General features: G+C 46.0%; 1 protein-coding gene across 3 annotated transcripts in view; it reads right to left on the reverse strand.

Moving 5' to 3' along the window:
* XYLT1 (xylosyltransferase 1) overlaps positions 1-18,888 on the reverse strand; it is a 310,350-nt gene that overhangs the window by 38,540 nt on the left and 252,922 nt on the right. For all 3 annotated transcript variants that reach the window (XM_053554852.1, XM_053554854.1, XM_053554853.1), the window contains one exon: positions 11,215-11,295. In XM_053554852.1, the coding sequence (XP_053410827.1) occupies positions 11,215-11,295 (81 nt within the window). The remainder of the gene's footprint in view (positions 1-11,214; positions 11,296-18,888) is intronic.

An 18,888-nucleotide genomic window follows, 5' to 3' on the forward strand; every position in this document is an offset into this window, starting at 1 on the left:
AAAGACATGCTTTGGTTAATTGTGAGTAAAGACGGACAACCAATTCTGCAGGTCTCAGAAGTTTCTGGGGTCACAGAGGTTACCAGGGACTTACTTTTAAAGTGGGAGAAGGTGGCAGGGGTCCAGGATCTGGGGATCTACCAGGAAAAGGCATCAATTGTTTGGGCAGGGATTTGTTTTTTTTCCTGCCATGTGCATTCCAACTTGAAAAGGTCAAGCTGGAATGCAAGGTAAATCAGTGAACTTACTTTTCACTTACAAAGTGAGGGATGTAACACACCCAGACTTGCAGCAAAGGGCCCTTTACATAGAAGGTGACCAAGGATGCGCTCTGCCTCTAAGTTTCATTTCCCATTGACTAGGTTACCTGGGGCAACTGGGTGCACAGCTGGCACCATCGCAGAACAGACACCCTGCGGGTCTAGGTACCACTCCTGCCTCAGCTGGCTTGTCCCCTCTGAATGCCAGTTTTCCCGTGTCTAAGTGGAGCCCCATGACACCTGTCCTGACAACCTCCCAAATCAGTGTGATGGATGATGCTTCTCAAAGGGCCTTGCAAAGTGTTTAGTAAGCACTATTCACGCAAGCAATGAACAGACCTGATTATCAATCCCTTCTCACATAGTGATGAGGCTCCTCCCTCATCCTTGGCATCACCAGTCTTTGTTCATGCTTTTTTTATTTCCACGGTACTTTTCACTTTCTAATGTAATATATATACATGGTATTTATTTAGTCTTTTGTCTATTTCTACTCACTAGATGTAAGCTGCAAGGTGGCAGACTTTTTGTCTATTTTTATTCACCACTATATCCCAAATGTCTAAAACAATGCCCAGCATACAGCTGGTGCTCAATATATACCAACTAAGTGAATAAAGGGAAGGGTAACAGTCACACTTGGTAGGCAATCAGGAAGTTATGACTTTAGCTAACCAAGTATCAGATTCTTCTAACATACATTTGACAGACAATGGAACTAAATCTCAGAAAGGTTAAGTAATTTCTCCAAAGTCACACAGCAAGAAGTCTTAGACTTGAATCTAGATCTGCAGAATCTAATGCAAGCTCTTAATAATTCTGCCATTCTTATGCTGTCTGATTCACCGGAGTCTTTCCAAAATGATACAAATGAAAATACGAGAACTTTTTTTTTTTTTTGTAGAGACAGAGTCTCACCTTACCGCCTTCAGTAGAGTGCCATGATGTACACAGGACTCACAGCAACCTCTCGCTCTTGGGCTTCCGCGATTCTCCTGCCTCAGCCTCCCAAGCAGCTGGGACCACAGGCGCCCGCCACAACACCCGGCTATTTTTTGGTTGCAGTTCAGCCAGGGCTGGGTTTGAACCCGCCACCCTTGGTATATGGGGCCCGCGTCCTACTCACTGAGCCACAGGCACCACCCGAAAATACGAGAACTTCTATTGCATCAAAAAGAGAATGCCCAGAAATGAAACAGAACCAAGAGAAAAGAGCTCATTGTTGGTTTCGGAAGATGCTTTCTGCCAGACCTCTGGAGGATGTCTGTCTTCAGAACAGGCTACCTGAGGTCAAACATGGACTCATTTGCATTCAGTTGAACGTCCTCCCTTCTGAGAAATGGGCAGCTGACCTTCCTGAGATCTTTCTCTATTGGCACAATATAAAATAAAGTTATAGTTGAATATGAATATGGTTTGATTAGAAATTCCCAAGGACAAATCTGCACAGCTGAGCTTCATTGTAAATCAGAAGGGAAGGGGGGATATTGATTCTCCCCCATGGGGGAAGAGGTCAGTTAAGAAAGTACCTGTGGTTCTTGTGAATGATGCCAGAACAGGCAGACTAAGAAGTTTCTCAATTTAGTAAATTCCCTGGCTAAATATTGGCATAGTCATCAAGTGTGAATTACTCTAGGACCGTCTTGTCCCATAGTGAGTTCTAGAAGGAAGAACTCCACTTCTCTGGTTAGGCTGTTTGAGCAAGAAGGAACTTTAGCAATAAGCTAATATGAATAATTCTACAAGTTAAAAAGCAACAACGAAGACTCAGAGAACACGAATGATCCACCCGAAGTCACAGAACCTAGAAAAAAAATTCCCTTTCTTCTTTCTGTCTAGTGATCCACCACTGCATCCAGATTACTCCTTCAGCATAAGTATAACGTGAGCATTTTAGGTAAAAAATGAAGACATATAACAAAGCGTAAAACCCTACAATGTATGAAATCAGCCAGCTACATGGACGAGCCCACATGTTACAACTGCAGACTGCGGGGACTGATTCGCAGCCCTGAAGTCAGACCACTGGGTCCAAATCCCATGTCTGCTACTAACTCTGGGCAACCTTATCATGTGGTGTTTCAGCTCCTCCTGTGGAAAATGGTGACACTAATAACACCTGCCTCACAGAGCTGATATAAAGGTTTAAATGAGATTATACATTGGATACCTTTTCTTCCATTCTTGAGATACTTTACTAAGAAGAATATGTTCCAGCTCCATCCATGTAAACATGAAAGAGGTAAAGTCTCCATCCTTCTTTAAAGCTGCATAATATTCCATGGTGTACATATACCACAATGTACTCAGCCCTACTATGAAACTAATTTATGGCTTTCATAGGAAAGCTATAACCCAGTTATAACCTAAGAATATGGGGAAGGGGGAGAGGGAGGGGAGGGAGAGGGAATGTTGGGCAGAGGGAGGGTGATTGGTGGGATTACACCTGTGGTGCATCTTACAAGGGTACATGTGAAACTTAGTGAATACAAAATATGATTGTCTTAACATAAGAACTAAGAAAATGCCAGGAAGGCTATGTTAACCAGTGTAATGAAAATGTGTCGAACGGTTTATAATACCAGTGCATGGTGCCCCATGATCGTATTACTGTACACAGCTATGATCTAATACTAATAAAAAAAATAAATGAGATTGTATGTAGAGAAAGCTGAGTACAGTGCTTCGCACATAGTAGGGCTCCATAAATCTTTATCAAGATGCTTTACTCTTTTCCTTCATCAAGATGGAAGTTTTGAACTGCTATCCCTCCTCTTCTCTCTTCTGGAACTTTGTAGGCAAGGTATGAAGGGCACCTCTACAGCTAAGGAGAAACTCTTAGGTCTTAAAAAGGGAGGACATTTCAGCACCAAGGACAGAAACGCAAAGCCCTGACAGGAGCTCCATCTCCTGCTACCATTTTAGCTGGCTGTGCAGGAGTCAATCCCTATGCTTCTACTGTGCAGGAGTAGCTGGGAGAGCAGGAGGACTTGGGGCATTCAATCACTTGGCAGGTCTCGAGAACACCTCTGATATTCCAGGCTCTGGTCTGTGTGCTGAGAATAGGGTAGGAAATAAGATGGACATCATTCCTGCCCTCTCTCTCTTCTGGGAGGAGAGACGAGAAACATAAATAATATCAGCTACCATTTTTTGAAGCACATACTACATTCTAGGCCCTGTTCTACACACTAAATATATGTTCTCTTATTTAGTTTTCACTACAACCTCACGAAGGCTCATGTTACTACCTAGGAAGGGACAGAGACAGAGAGAGGTCAAGTCATCTTCCCAAGACCACACAACTGGTTAATGGTGAGGGTGGGAGTGAAACCTTAGTGGGTACTGTTATTCCACCCTCTAGCCATGAAGCTCTGATGCTGCTCCGATAAATAAGTAGACATAAAGAAATGTAAAATACAAGTAGATAACTACATACTAGGATGAATGCTGTGCAGGAAAAAACCTGGGTGCGAACGGTAGAAAATAAAGAGACGGGGACTTAATCAGCAGCGACTGCTGGGGAAGGCTTCGTGGAGGAGGTGGGGGCATGCAAGTTGGGGAGAAGGATGAGTAGGAATTAATCTCCTCAAGGGTTGTGGGAAGAGCTTTATTAGTGACAGAAATCACCTGTGCAAGAGGCCACATAGTGGAAATGAGGGGCCTCCTAGAAGTGTTGAGCTTTACTTCCGCGGTTCAGGGCAGCAGCCTCTGATTTGATTGGTGGCGGGTATGCGCCCTCCATAAGGATACGTGCGTGGCCTGGATGTGGAAGGGAATGGCCACATGACCACGCTCAGGGAGTCGGTGCAGTGCAGTGGGGTCAAGATCTAAGCCTCTGGAGCCACCCTGTCTGGGTTCAAGTCTGTGTCCCTGGTTATAAACTGTGTGTTACTTAATTTCTTGCCTCAGTGTCCCTATATGGAAAATGGGGATGATTGTACTTACATCAGGGGACTGTTGTGAGAACTGGCAGAGTTAATATCTGCAAGGCATTTAAGACAATCCGTGACACATGGGAAATCTTCCACATGCACCTATCATTACTGCCCTGCAGGGAGAAAGCAGATGTGGGTCTGACATTCAAGGAGGGAGGGAATGGAAGCCCCAGTGGAAATGCAGATTTAGGGCCCTGACGGCCAGGGCCTGGAGCCCTTTCACAGAGTTTGGGATCGCAAATCAGCTCGTACCTCCAAGTTGTCCAAAGGTCTGCTGGGGGCTAATTGGTTTGCCACATTTCATGTATTTTTAAAAATACTGTTTACCGCCTTTTGTTCTGACTATAAAAGAAGGCTTGGAACATAACAAACACGTGAAGAAAAAACTAAAAAAATCACATTCTACCTTTCAGAGATGACACTGTGAACATACTTCCCTGTTAGTCTTTGGTCTAACTTCTCTGCGTATTGTTTTGAAGGAAGTTCTGTTCACGGATGACCTGAAAACACACGCAGAGGCCACAAGAGGAAGTGCCGTGCAGTTCTGTGTGGGTGTCTGCACAATGTTGAACTGTATTTTGACACGGCTGCCATAATTGGATTAAATAAACACGCAAACGGTGATAAACACACTGGTTAGATTTAAGGCAAGCAAAAGGGAAATGCAATCTGCTTTCCCTATTGGAGATGAGATATTAATTATCTCCTTGCCTCAAACGTGGTGCTACACGTCAGCCAGGAAGAGAGCTCTTCTCTCGATAAGCAAGTTGGCACCAAAGGTCCTCCTGAAAGCAGATTGGCCTGGGACAGGTTCCTGGCCAGGCTCTTGACAGATTTGCCAACTTTGGGCTAAACATTTGCTTGTTTATACATCAAGGAAAGTTTGGGCCTGAATTAGTTCAATGTCAAAGGACATTGAACCTGTCTAGCGGGGCTGCTCAGACACCATTCTAGCATACGATAGGGCGGTGCTGCCTCTGGCAGGCAGGGTCCAGTCCTAAGAGGAGAAAGAAACTTCTGCATGCCACTTCTGACCTGGGGCTAAAACGCTTCCTAGCTTCCTACCTGCCTGACCTTCTTACATTTGAAATGCTAGTTGCTTCTCTAAGAGTTGTTGCGAGTGTTTGTAAAATGTTAATGACTTGTATATCTCATTTTTAAGATTCTTCTCATTTCTTCTCCATCCTCATCCCCATCCTTACCACTATTACCACCGCCGCCATCACCATCAACTTAATAGGCACAATTAACTATTCCAAGAACTTATCCATATATTAACGTATTTAATTCTTGTGACAACTCTACAAGGTTGCTATTATTATCATCATTCACATTTTAAAGATGAGAAAACTGATACACAGGTAAATGATGGAAGTTACGCAGGTCACACGCACTCAGGGAGTGTCAAAGCTGGTATGTGAATCCTGAGGGGGTGGCCTGGGAGCTTCAATTTTTAACTGCAATGCCGTGTGCTTTACGGAGCATCTGCCTCTGAGCCCCCTTAATATTTTTCTCTAAGTCATCTTTAAGTAGCTTCTTCTGTTTTCTTTTAACTTGATTCTAAGCATAAAATCCATTAAGTCATGGGTTAGATGGGTTAATAATGTATACGTTTCTGTTGATACACGTAAGATCGATACCTAACTTTCATAGTATGCCTACCAATGAAGGCTCTAAGGAGGCTTACATATCACTGGTGGATCATGAACACACTTTGGGAAATGCTGACTCTAGCAAGAAGGGGAGGGACGTGTGCCCCACCCATGTAAAACATAATTCTATTTAAAGTGAGCAGCTTTTTGCTGTACATCCCAAGCACTTACAACTATCTATCTCAAGAAGTTAGAACTATAGGTCCTCCCACATGCAGTCACTAAACATGGGGTGATAAAAGACACAGGTGTTAAAGTCAGAAGGAACCAGGTTCCAATCCCAGCTCTGCTGTTCACTAGCTGTGAGGCTCTGAGTAACTTAAAACCTCTGAGTTTCTCCAAACCTCAGATGTACTCATTTTTAACGTGGGGTAACACCTGACAAATGAGATCGGCATGAGAAAGACCCAGGTTGGTGTCCGCCTGTGGTCAGTGGGGATAGTCAATCTCCCCAATCCCACAATCCTTATCTGGATTTTATGAAGATGGGGGCATGGGGATATGGCCAAAGTTATTTGCTGAAACCCTATGGCTGTGACCTGGTAGAGCTGGCATTTTGACCCAGGCGGCTGGACTTGAGCATCTTTGCTTTTTCACTACACAGCACCACATCCCAGGACTAAATACTGTGGCCCTGGTGACCTTAACTGAGGTAGAGGGCAGGAGACATCCCACAGGAACCCCAATTCCAGATGAGAGAATGGAGTTTGCCTTTCCAGCTCCCTTCCGGGGAGCTGTCCTTACACACTGAGACCTGAGCAGACTGCAGAGACTTGAAAAACCTCTCTGATGCCCCCTGAGTGGAGGATGTTTCCAAAGACTGATTTATTCAGGTTGAGACTAAATGTTAGGGCGCCTGCTTCTGCGGGCCCTGCTGAGGCTGTCTGGGAAAATGATGATTGCGCTACTTGTCTTTCAATACATTTAGTTACTTCATTTTTGGAGGAAGGCAAGGAGAAACAGTGGAAGCAACTCTCCCCTTCATTTAATTACAGGAACAGTCAGGACCAATTTGGCAGCTATTAAAATACTAGTCTGCCTTTATGCTACCTCTTCGCAGTGGGAGCTGGAAGTTCAAATTGGCTGCTAAGGGCTAGAGATGAAGACAGAAGGTCAATACTGCTATTAGGAATCAGGTGGAATTAAAAACGGAGGCCCCAGGGGTCTATTTTGTGTCTCCCTGCTTGCTTTGTCCCTCCTCAACTCTGTCTTTCAGGATCTTTGCTTCTGTCACCTCCTTTTTGGCAAAGGCTGGCCCAGAAGTGTGGAGGAGCAGAACGGGAAGGGCCTTTGCAGACCATTTTGTTCAACTGTTGTGCATTCAAAGGAGGAACTATGAAGACCAGAGAAGCAGAGGGGCTGCCTCAAAATTGCCCAGCATGCAAGAGGAAAGCAGGACTGGAACACAGAGAGGCTTTATCACACAGGAATGATGAGCTAGCTTGGAGTCTGTGGACACACTTCCCTGGGCGTCAGTCCTCATCCGGCCCTACTGCTGTGAGCTTAATTCAGCAAGTTACTCCATCTCTCTAAGTCTCAGTCTTTTTATCTGTCAATGAGGCTAATACACTGTCAACTGTCACCACCTGGAGCCAGGAAATTAAATCAACACACAGGAAAACAGAACTAATACAGAGTCTGGGCAGGATGGTCTCATTTACGCTGCCTGATCCAGCCATACCTGAAGTCAATACCAAGATTTTAGTTACCTGATACAATAATCTTCCTTATGCTTAAGCAAGTTTGAGCTGGGTTTCTGTCATTTATCACCAAAAGAGTTCTTTCTAATATACCACCAGGGAGGCCAGCTGAGCCACGCCATGCACAGCTCTGTGCCCTGGAGAGAGACTATGGATGATGAGCCGCAGGTAGGGTTGTACCTGGAGCAGATGAGGCTGCAGCTAACAAAGAGGTGAGAGTGGCAGATGATGGCACGTTAGCTCATTTTCTACTAAATTAATACTAAATTACTGCCCTTCATGTAAATAAGAGAACCCCAGCTGGGGACTCACGCACGAATGTTAGAACTTAGGACCTATTCTATTCAGAGACTTTTGGGTTTTAGGGTTTTGGAGCCTCCATACCATCTATTTCTTTTTCCTTTTTTTTTTTTTTTTGTAGAGACAGAGTCTCACTGTACCGCCCTCGGGAGGAGTAACGTGGCGTCACACGGCTCACAGCAACCTCTAACTCTTGGGCTTACGCGATTCTCTTGCCTCAGCCTCCCGAGCAGCTGGGACTACAGGCGCCTGCCACAACGCCCGGCTATTTTTCTGTTGCAGTTTGGCCGGGGCTGGGTTTGAACCCACCACCCTCGGCATATGGGGCCAGCGCCCTACTCACTGAGCCACAGGCGCTGCCCTATTTCTTTTTCCTATCAGCAACATTTTAGTTCTTTGCTAATCACAACAGTGACATCATCCTCATCATCCTCATCATAAGCATTTACTACACCAAATGCTTTCTATGTAACATTGCATTTAATCCTCCAAATGACCCTGTGAGTGCAACTCTTATTAATATTGCCATTGTACAGGTCAGGGGATTGGCTCAGAGAGGTTGAATCACCTGTTCAACACAGAACATAGTAGATCAGAATTCCAGCGCAGGGGGTGTAACCTCAAAACCTCTGTGTTATATGTAGTTACATGCAGTTTAACCTGTGTTATATACAGTTCCTGGCTCAGTGCTTACCCAGGTAATAAATACTGACTAGGCTGGAACAAGACCACTAGGGCGGATGTCATTCAGAGACACAAACTGATAGTTAGAATGGACTCCTTCCTCACGATGCAACTTTGTTTGCACAAATCATGTATTAGAGGCTACCTGGACAGGAAGAAGCGTTTTCATTCTCTACCAAAGGGTAGGGAAGTCCCATATCTGGGCTACTTCTGATAACTAACCACTCCCAGGAAATTAGGCCTGGCTCCATCTGTTTCTGTGGCTACGGGGCCAGAAAGGCCTGGGTTCAAATTCCAGCATTTAATCAGCTATGTGACCTGTGGAGAAATCATGTAGGCTCCCCAAACCACCTTTTCATCTTTTGACAAACGAAGATGATAATTTTTATCACTGTGTTAAGTATTTATGAGAAGGAAACTGGATCCTATATGAGAAGGGGCTGGTAGGTGATGGGCACATAGTAGGAAACAATACACAGTGGCTTTAATTTTTCTTGTTTATCCAGCCAGGCCTCTCTATCCTTTGTGGCCCGAACACGTAATACTAATCCGTGCTGATTTAAAGAGCATCTTCAAGTCCCAGGGCTCTTTTTAAATGTAAAGGGGGCAGGCTGTGAGAAGGGCAGAAACAACCTATAAACAATCAGCTGAATAAAATCAAAGTTACAATTTAGGAAAATGATCTGACACAAGGATGCTGTGGTTACTTCTTGGGAGCTCAGGAAATGGAACTCACTCCTTGCTTTTCTGCCTCCCCTGCAATGGATAACTGGTCAACTAAGTCACAGAGCCAACTAGCCAAAATGATACCTCCGCCCGAAATGGGGAAGAAGGTCCAAAGCAGAGACTGCAAACTGAGATGCTGCAGGGGCCTGGTCAGGAAGGGGAAGAATTAAGGGTGACAGCCACTCAAGATCCAGGAAACAACCACCATAAAAATGTTCAGGGACACACACCAACTTTATGGGGGCAAGACATGATTGCAAGAGGGACTTTACCTAACAATTGCAATCAGTGTAACCTGGCTTATTGTACCCTCAATGAATCCCCAACAATAAAAAAAAAAAATTGTTCTTGGAGAAATATGCTAAATGAGACTATGGGAATTCACAGGAAAATTAAGAACGTGAGAAGATCTATGGAACATATGACCCAGTCTCTTTAACAGATAAATTTCAAGGGGGGGGGGAAGAGGAATGGGAAGCCAATAGATTAAAAACATCTTAAAAGACTGGTGTGAGTAGAAAAATTTTGTCCCCCTCTAAGAAAAGATATGTTGATATCCTAACCCCTAACAAAAAAAAAAAAAAATGTTCAGGGACAGCAGCTGGGTGCAGTGGCTACTGCCTGTAGCCTATAATCCTAGCACTCTGGGAGGCTCAGGGGGGAGGATTGCTTGAGCTCAGGAGTTTGAGACCAGCTTGAGCAAGAATGAGACCCTGTCTCTACTAAAAAATAGAAAAACTATCTGGGAGTCATGGTGGGCACTGGTAGTCTCAGCTACTTGGGAGGCTGAGGCAAGAGAATGGCTTTAGCTCAATAGTTTGAGGTTGCTGTGAGCTATGATGCCACAGCACCAGGGTACCAGAGAGAGACTCTGTCTTAAAACAACTAATTCAGGGGTGGCGCCTATGGCTCAAAGGAGTAGGGTGCTGGCCCCATATACCAGAGGTGGCAGGTTCAAACCTGGCCCCGGCCAAAAACTGCAAAAAAAAAAAAAAACCCAAAACAATTCAGGTTCAGAGTTAACTGACCTTCAGATTTTTCAAGATTACCTAGAAATCTGGATTTTTCATCAGATATATTGTTGTTTTTAAATCGGACTATTAATTTTCACATGAAGCATTTGAATTAAAACAGAATAAAACACCATGAGGGCTAAAGTGTACTGACAAACTAACATTAGCCCATGAGCTGGCAGGTTATGCCCTAGGTTTGCAGCTGGAAAACGTCCCAGGGCGTCACAGTCATGCGAGGCTGGTTCTTTGACGTTGCATGTTGGGATGGTGCTGCCTATAGGGGGCGCTCCAGACTGTGCTCCTTGTAGCTGATCTCTGGCCATGGAGAGTTGGGTTCAGTTCAACACTGGACTGCAGAGATGCTCATTTTAAATGAGAGAGATATAATAGCTATAGGCTGTGGTTCTGGGTACCCTTATACCTACTCACATGTTCAGCAGCAGCTCGAAGCAGTGGAAGAGACACAGGCCTCTGACTGAGGACCCCTAGGTTCAACCTCATGAGACTCTTTTCCTCTACATTCCATGCATGTGAGGACTTTTGTCTTGTTCACCACCAGGACAGTGACTGGGGTAAGCTCAGCACTTGGCAAATATTTGTTGAATGGTTGACTGAATGCATGATTCAGGCACGTAACTTAAAACTGGGGGCCTCAGTCTTCCCACCCATAAGTGGGAATTCACAGTGGCTGCCCTACTCAAAGGGCTGCAGAACTATGAGAAACATTTACGATTATCTTTCTTCTTAGCTGATGGGACGGACTATTTCAGATTCTACACAGAAGTGACCGACACTGGCAATGTGTTCTTGCATCATGCCTCTCTCCCATCTTCAAGTTCTTTCTCGTTTTGCACCAAACGAGCCTAGAAAAAAGGCCCCCCAAATTATCCCTCCGATTCTCATTTCCATTTTGCACAAGGGGGAGGGGGATGATGTGCTACCTTGCATTGTCCCGGCCGTGTGACTTCAAGAAATTCATATCTCGGTATCGGGAGAGAAATGCCACCAGCTGGTCATTTGTCCTGTGGAAACAAACCGAGAAAAAAGTCAGAGGTCTTCCAGAGACCATGGAGCACTTTGGTCTTGGTTTCCTTCTTGGTGACAGAAAGCAGGTTTCATTCTTTGTGCTGTTCTGCTTGAGTTGCCTTCCCTGACCAGTGGCACACAGGCGGCTCAGGCATCCTCGTCATGTGTTACCGTCACTCTATCTGCCATGCTACATTAAAACAGGCTGCCTGTGCTTGTCTCGTTTATCCACTCCACGATACTGGGAACTCTCTAAGGACAAAGCGTCTTACTTGTTTCAGAATCTCCAATGCCTGGCATTAGGCTTGGCAAACAGTAAGTCACTGGTGTGCAGCTCAGTGCCAAATCCACAGCAACCACAGGGCCTTTGCATTTGCTGTGCCGGGGAAAAGTTTTGCCCTGTATCTTCCCATTGCTGGCTTGCTCTTGTCACCCAGATTGCCTTTCACATGTCACCTCTTCAAAGAGGACACTTCTGGCTATTTAACCTAAAGTAGCATCTGCCTCTTCCTCTCTCCTCACCTTCATCTTATAACCCCTGTTTATTTCACTATCTATTAGCATCAAAAAGCACTGAAGTTGTTTACATCAGAACGTAAGCTCTACGAGGACAGAACTTGGTCAGATCTGTTCATCCCTGGCACACAGTAGGAGTTACACGAATGCTGGTTGAATGAATCCATGAATGGATGACTCAAAGTGAGTCGAGTCTGAACTGACTCTTTTAAATGGACTTGGAGTGTTGATTGTACTGATGAATGAATAAATGCCAAGTTCTTGATAACCACTGGGCTACTGATTGAGAGAGACTTAAAAAATATGAAGTGCAATACAAATGAATGACATCGTTCCCGGCATTGTTATCCCAAATTTATCGCCATCAATCTCGGCACTAGCAGTGTAGTCACAGCTAATCAGCTTGTGCATACAGCTGTGACAGTATTTTAAAAAGCAGTCACACAGGTCTCCATCTGCCAGAAACACAGTCGCCTCTTCCACTGAATAAACCCAAACAGGTAAATGGCACTGATGTGACAGCTCCTTTATCATGAGGCTTCTCTGCTCAGGAATCTTCACTTAGAGGGAAAGGGTTAAGCATCGGTTCAGATGAGGAAAAAACGGTTGAAGGCAGTGGAAAGGAAAGATATCTCTGGGAATATAAAGGAGGCTGCACTTTTGAGAAGGAGGAAAGTGCCTTAGAAAACAATCCATGGGCTCTAAAAGCAGAAAGGTCTGGGGATAAATCCCAGCTCCATGACTAAGCCAGCTGTGTGTCCATGGGACAAGTCATCTAACTTCATTGAACAGTGGCCTTCTCTGAACTCACCTGGGTTGAGAATGAAACATGCCCAGCACGTAGTGGGCCCACTGCACAGGCATGCTGAGTGGACAACTGTGTGGATTTAAAGGGCACACAGTAGGTGCTCAACCAATGCACAATGTTCCTTCTGCCTCCCCGCTATCTAGTCCTCCATGCCCCCGCGACTCTGCAGTCTCGCCTGCAAGCCCCTGCTCTCTTACGGATGATTCATGTTGACCAACTCATGCTTCCAGTGGAGGGGACAATGGCAGTTACGAGATGCTGAAGTGAAAACCAGCATTGCTGATATCCCAGCTTATTACTGAAATAAACACCATTCAAAACCAGCCCTGCTGGCGGTGGCAGGCACCAGAGAAACCCAGTGTGTCCGCAGTGGGGTTGATCGCTGCACACACACACACACACACACACAGCTCAGCCCTGCTGATGTGCACAGAGGTGAACCCCAGGGACATTCACTAAAGGCTAACCCCACATGTATGAGTGGTGGTGCACCTCCTGTGTGGATAAATAGCACGTATGTGCCCAGGGAGAGCCCACGGATGCCTCCACCAAGGTACTGTAGCTATTGAGGAAGGAGCCTCTTCAAGGCTCTGGGAGAGGTGAAACTGAATCAGCCTAGGAAAAAAAATAAAAGCAATGTCTCTTTCCCAGCCATAAAGAGGCCCATTCCTTCTCCACGTCTTAGCAGCTCTTATTTACCAAGCCCCTCACCACTCTCTGAGACAGTTCATTATTGTGTCCTGATGAATAAGGGACAAGTTAACCTCTGAATGGGTAACCAGCAGTAGGAATAATAAATAGGGCCTCTCAGGCGGCCTTAGTGGGAGGATTGAAGGGGCTGGCCCGGGCTCCTGGGCCCCCTCTTGAGAAGCCTGGGGCCTCCCAGGATCAGTGGCTGTGGCTCCATTTGGCAACCCCAGAAAGCGCCTTTCAGGGCTGTGAGCTGGGGCCATTTTCACATTTGCTGCTTCACCGAGTCCCCATCTGACAGGGATGAATAGGCATTTAGCGAATTTACTTAGCGATGCTTCCACATGAAATCATCTCAAAAGATGACATCTTGGGGGGAAGGAGGGGGCTGAGGTTTTCAGGTTCGGAGCTGGTGAGTAAAGCCGTTTTTCAAAGGCAAGCGTTTCTCATATGTGCATCTCTTAACCAACTTTGGATGAATTTCCTCTTCAAGTCCACTAAGGTAGTAGAATCACTACCTCTCAACTTCTGTATACAATTGATCCCTATTATTTGTGGTTTCTGTATTTGCAAATTTTCCTACTCACTAAAATTATTTGTAGTGATCAATAAAAAAAAAAAAAAGGCAAGCGTTGTCTGTATGCTTGGGCAGGGATCTTGCTGAATTGTGTGGGGGTGGAGGAGGGGGACCCCTGCCTGCCCCTCTCTGGGGCTGGGGGTGGGGCCTGGGCCCCTCACTCTCCCTCAGAGTACAGCGCTTGTTTTGAATGCTAAAGCCTGTCTCTCCCGCCCTTCTCCAAAGCGAGATGGAATGAATTCGGCTGGGGGCCAAGTTTTCCTATTGTTGCTTTCAGATGCCTGTCGATAATTGCCTACATAATATTTAGTTCTCTCCAGATAATTAACAGCTTGCGATCTGTTGACATTTTACCCCATTCCAGTCCCCCCACCCCCAATCACACACATTTCTCACTCTCCCTTTCTGAAGGGCTCATTTGCCAAATGGCTCTCACACTTCATCACTTCTGTCTGCCTCTTCATCAATTTTCTTCCACCTTTTGCTGAAAATGATTAGGAATCATGTCTGTTAGTCTGTGCTGGTCCCTCCCTTTCCCAGTGGTAACCGGGGGCCCACCTCTGCAACTATTGAAGTCATTGAGAAATCTTTGCTAAAATATGCAAGGAACAAATGAATAAATAAACTTAATGGAAACCATTTGGGAATCCCAGTTGAAATGAATAAATAAATAAGCAATAATATAAACTGTGTACCTTGCCCTAGGCCCTGGGGCAGACTGTTGCCACATTTTACTGCATTTGATATTCTCAAAGACGCTATGAAATGTGGGTTTCATTCCCATTTTACAGACGGGCACCTGAGACTCAGCAAATTCATCCATTTAGGAAAAGGCGGAACACGGATTGTGTAATCTGGTTCCAAATGGCATAGCTTGTGTTCTCCGCTACTACACATGACATTTCTCTGCTTCTACAAATGATGGCAAGTGAATGAGTAAATGGATGAGTAAATGAATTTATTCCAGCTAGAGAAGAAAAAATACTGAGGCTCTTATGTCTCCCTCCTCCTTGCCTGGTGTGTGGACCAGGAAATGCCCTACCTCAGCCTCTACCTACTGAGTTAAAATCTGCCTTTGAACAATGTCCCCAGGTGATGCACGTGCCCTTTAAAGTTTAGGAAGCACTGCCTCTAAGTCAAGTACTAATATCTTTTCATCTTTATCCTCTCCCCATGGTTTCTTCAAGAAAGGCCAGACCACGAGCAAGTTCCTTTCATCTCAATAAACCTTAGGTGTTGAGAGCATTAAATAAAAAAATTGCACGTAAAACCTGGGCTGTAGCACTTGGCATATACTAAGCCCTTGATAAATGTCAGTTATTTAATAGTATTATTATTGCCATCTTGAGCATCAGAAGCTGAATACATGTTGAAAAACAGTAGGAAGGCCCAAGCTGATTTGAACTTGGGAGGCTTTCTGTTCACAAGATCTATGGAATGTTCCACAGAACAGGGTTTGAGAAATGTCCCATAAAAGGAGACTTGCCCAAGGACCCTTGCCAGCCAAGGTCAGAGTTGGAAACTGGCTCCCAGAGGGTCACGGACTCCATTGTGTGCGTCTAATATATATAACAGCTCTGGGCATGAAGGTACACAGAGGGGGCCAGGCATGGTGGCTCATGCCTGTAATCCTAGCACTCTGGGAAGCTGAGGCGGGAGCTCAGAAGTCAGAGACCAGCCTGAGCAAGAGCAAGCCCCTATCTATACTAAAAATAGACAAAAAAAAAAAAAAAAACTAGCTGGGTGCCGTGGTGGGCACTTATAGGCCCAGCTACTTGGGACACTAAGGGAAGAGGATCGCTTGAGCCCAAGACACTGAGATTGCTGTGAGCTATGGCACCAAGGCACTCTACCCAGAGCAACTAAGTGAGACTCTGTCTTGGAGCGAGCCAGAGGGAGTACACAGAGGGAGCACAGCTCTCAGGCCAACGGGAGCCCAGTTTGTGCAGAGAAGGAACTCCAGGCACAGAGAGTCACAGAGTCATAGCCAAGCGAGGCCTGTCCGGGGGTGGCATGTGGTAAGGTGGGGTCTGCTCGGCTTCCACTAAGGAGCCCAGCACAGAGCTGACTGCATTTCTCTGGGTCCCTGGTACCCACCCAGCACGCTTGTGCCCCAGAACTCCTGCCTCACTGCAGAAGGATACCGAGAAGGACCCCGCCAGAGGTGCTTGCAGCCCAGTGGTGAGGCCAACAGGGCTAGAGCCAAAGTCATACCCAGGATTTTGTGAATGTCAGGGTTCAGAATTTCAACCCCCTGATGCTACCAGACATGTGCAGATCCTGAGAGGTGCTGGATTTAGTCCTCCTGGACTGTAACAGACCAGATATTGTGGAGCAGAAATGTAAATCAGGGTTGGGGAATAGAGGGGCTGCAGAATGGGGCAAGCTGAGGATGGTGGGGCTAAGGCAGCTCCAGTCTGAGCTTAGAACAGGCGATGTCAGTGTTTCCCCACCTTCTTCCTGTACTGCGTCCATCAGATGGATGTTTAATTTAGATACCACGTAGCTTCATCCTAAGCAACAATACTCATGGTATTTGATGCCCAATTCTCTTGCCAATCTTTTTTATTGTGGTAAAATACACATAACATAAAATGTACCATCTTAGTTCAGGGGTGTCAAGTGCCTTCACAGTGCTGTGTGGCCACTGACAGCGTCCCTCCCGGGAACGCTTTCAACTTGCAAAACTGAAACTCCCCACCCACTAAACAGTATGTCTCCACTCCTTTCTTTCTGCTTTCTGTCTCTAGATTTTGACTACTCCAGGCACTCCGTGCAAGTGGGATCTCTTCTTTTTGTCACTGGCTTTATTTAACGAGCCCATTGTCCTCAAGGTTCATCCATGTTGTAGCACCTGTCAGAATGTCTTTCCTTTTTCAGGCTGAAAAATCATTCCATTCTGATGTGACACTTTGATGGTGCCTTTTTTCTCCCCACCCCCATCACACACAAAAACCAGTAATGGCCACTTGTCTGTACGCTTTCTGAATCAACTGGGTCACCAGGATACACAGAGCAGGGGCCCTGGTGTGCCCTGGACAGATGGCATTCTAGGATACAGAACTTTCAGTTTTAAAATTGGACATTCCTAGGCAAACAAAGACAAGGGGGTGACCCCAGGTACAACCGAGGGATGTGAAACCACAGGAGAAGAAAGTTCATCCTTCCGTGAAGAGCTCAACCACACAGAAAAACATCACGGTGGAAGGGTCCGATGGTAACCATTCCTCTCCTTTGAAAATTATTATAAAAGCTCAGATCACAGCAAGATGAAGATTTAAATGTTAGCAAAAACAACATCATCTAACACTGGAGAGCCTACTATGTGGTGTCAGACGCTATTCCAAGCACTTTTCATGTTTAACTGACTCAATCCTACGGCAACTCTAGGAGGCAGATGTTATTATTACCTGTACATCCATGTTCTTATTACAAAAATGAGAATATAGAGAGAGATGGATTTTTATGTCATGATATACCCTGCTCTTCTGACTATCAGTGCACACAGGCGGACTTCACTTTAATGGCTGTGCAGAGTTCAATGAACAGGCCTAGCCAACCCTAGTGGACAGCTGGGTTGTCTCCCTTCTCTTCCTCTTCCAGATACTGCCCCAGTGAACATCCTTGCATTTGCATCTGTCCATATACGAGTATGATAGAGTTCTGTAGTATCAAACTCCTCGAACGAGTTGCTTACTGAAAGGGCATTTTCCAGTCTCTTTTTGCTTTCAGAAAAGTTAAAGCATGGTCGGGATTCACACCATAGCATGGAGGACTGCCAGGGGTTATGGGTGGGAGAGGGAAATTGCAAAGCTGCTGGGGCCATCTGCAGAGGGTGGGATTCTTACTCAGGCTGACCAGACCTGAGCAGCGGTTTTCTGGCTTCCTCATGCTACCAACCACGGGGGGACCCTGGAGCATGGAGGAGCTTCACGTGGAGGTGGAAATGACCTTCTGTCAAGCTACAGGGTGGAAGTGGGGTAGAACTATCCCCACCCATGCCTGGTGCAGCTGTTCAGTTGTTCTGTTTGACAAAGCACCAGGATGTTCCCACTGGACAGTGGGGCAGCACCTTGGACAGCAGTCAGGACCCAGGCTACAGCCATGGGAAGGGCAGGCACTGGGTCTGACTGTGCTGTTCCTCCAGGTTCTGACATGCAGCAGGTGTTCAACACCAACTCCATGGCGGCCAGGTGGAGCAATGGCAGGCAGGTCTCCCTCTCAGCTGCTGTGCAGTGGCCGTCCCATGGGAAGGGTCCAGTCTATGCTTGCTTGAAGGACAACAGATACCTTGAAGCCAGAAGCGCCATCATTCACTTCTGTAAACGTGCCTCTGCTCATCCCATTCCCTCTGCTAACAATGCTCTTCCCTGTCTTTGCCCAGGTGAACTGGGGGAGATTTGGAGCAATGAACCCTAGGGTCATGGTACTCATGAGAAAATGCTTTATATTAACAGAAGAATTTTCCTTTGTTACTTACCAAGAGTCATCCTCCTTCAATCTGTTAAAAACCCTGTCAAGTAGGCACTCATTTATCCGTGAATGAACTAGGACCGGAAGAGCATTAATCGCTTGTCCAACGTCTCATGAGTGGTGGGAAAGGGGATGTGATCCCCGGCACCCCAGGCATCAACCCAGAGCCTGAGTTCTTCTCAATCCTGCCTTCCTCCTGCTGATTAAGCTTTAGGCCTGTGGTCTGTTTCTTCAGAACTGGAGCCAGGAAACAAACAGGCAACCACAGCCACCTTCTGAGGCTTCCTACTTCCTTTCAAGGGAACTGCTGTCAAGTGTAAGCTGTAAATCAGGAGCTGATGAGGCCACACCTCTGTGCAGGGTGTGTGCCTTTCTTCTGAGCTTATCCAAAATCGGAGCTGCAGCATGATCCTTCCTCCCACCGCTTCCCGTCTTGTGGGCGGATTCAGACCTGTCTTTCCATGTGGGCCAGGGATACTGGAGACACTGCCCCTCTCTGACTATCTGGATGGTTTACGCATGGAC

This window comes from Nycticebus coucang, chromosome 12 (genome assembly GCF_027406575.1).
Source record: "Nycticebus coucang isolate mNycCou1 chromosome 12, mNycCou1.pri, whole genome shotgun sequence".
Taxonomy (NCBI): Eukaryota; Metazoa; Chordata; class Mammalia; order Primates; family Lorisidae; genus Nycticebus; species Nycticebus coucang.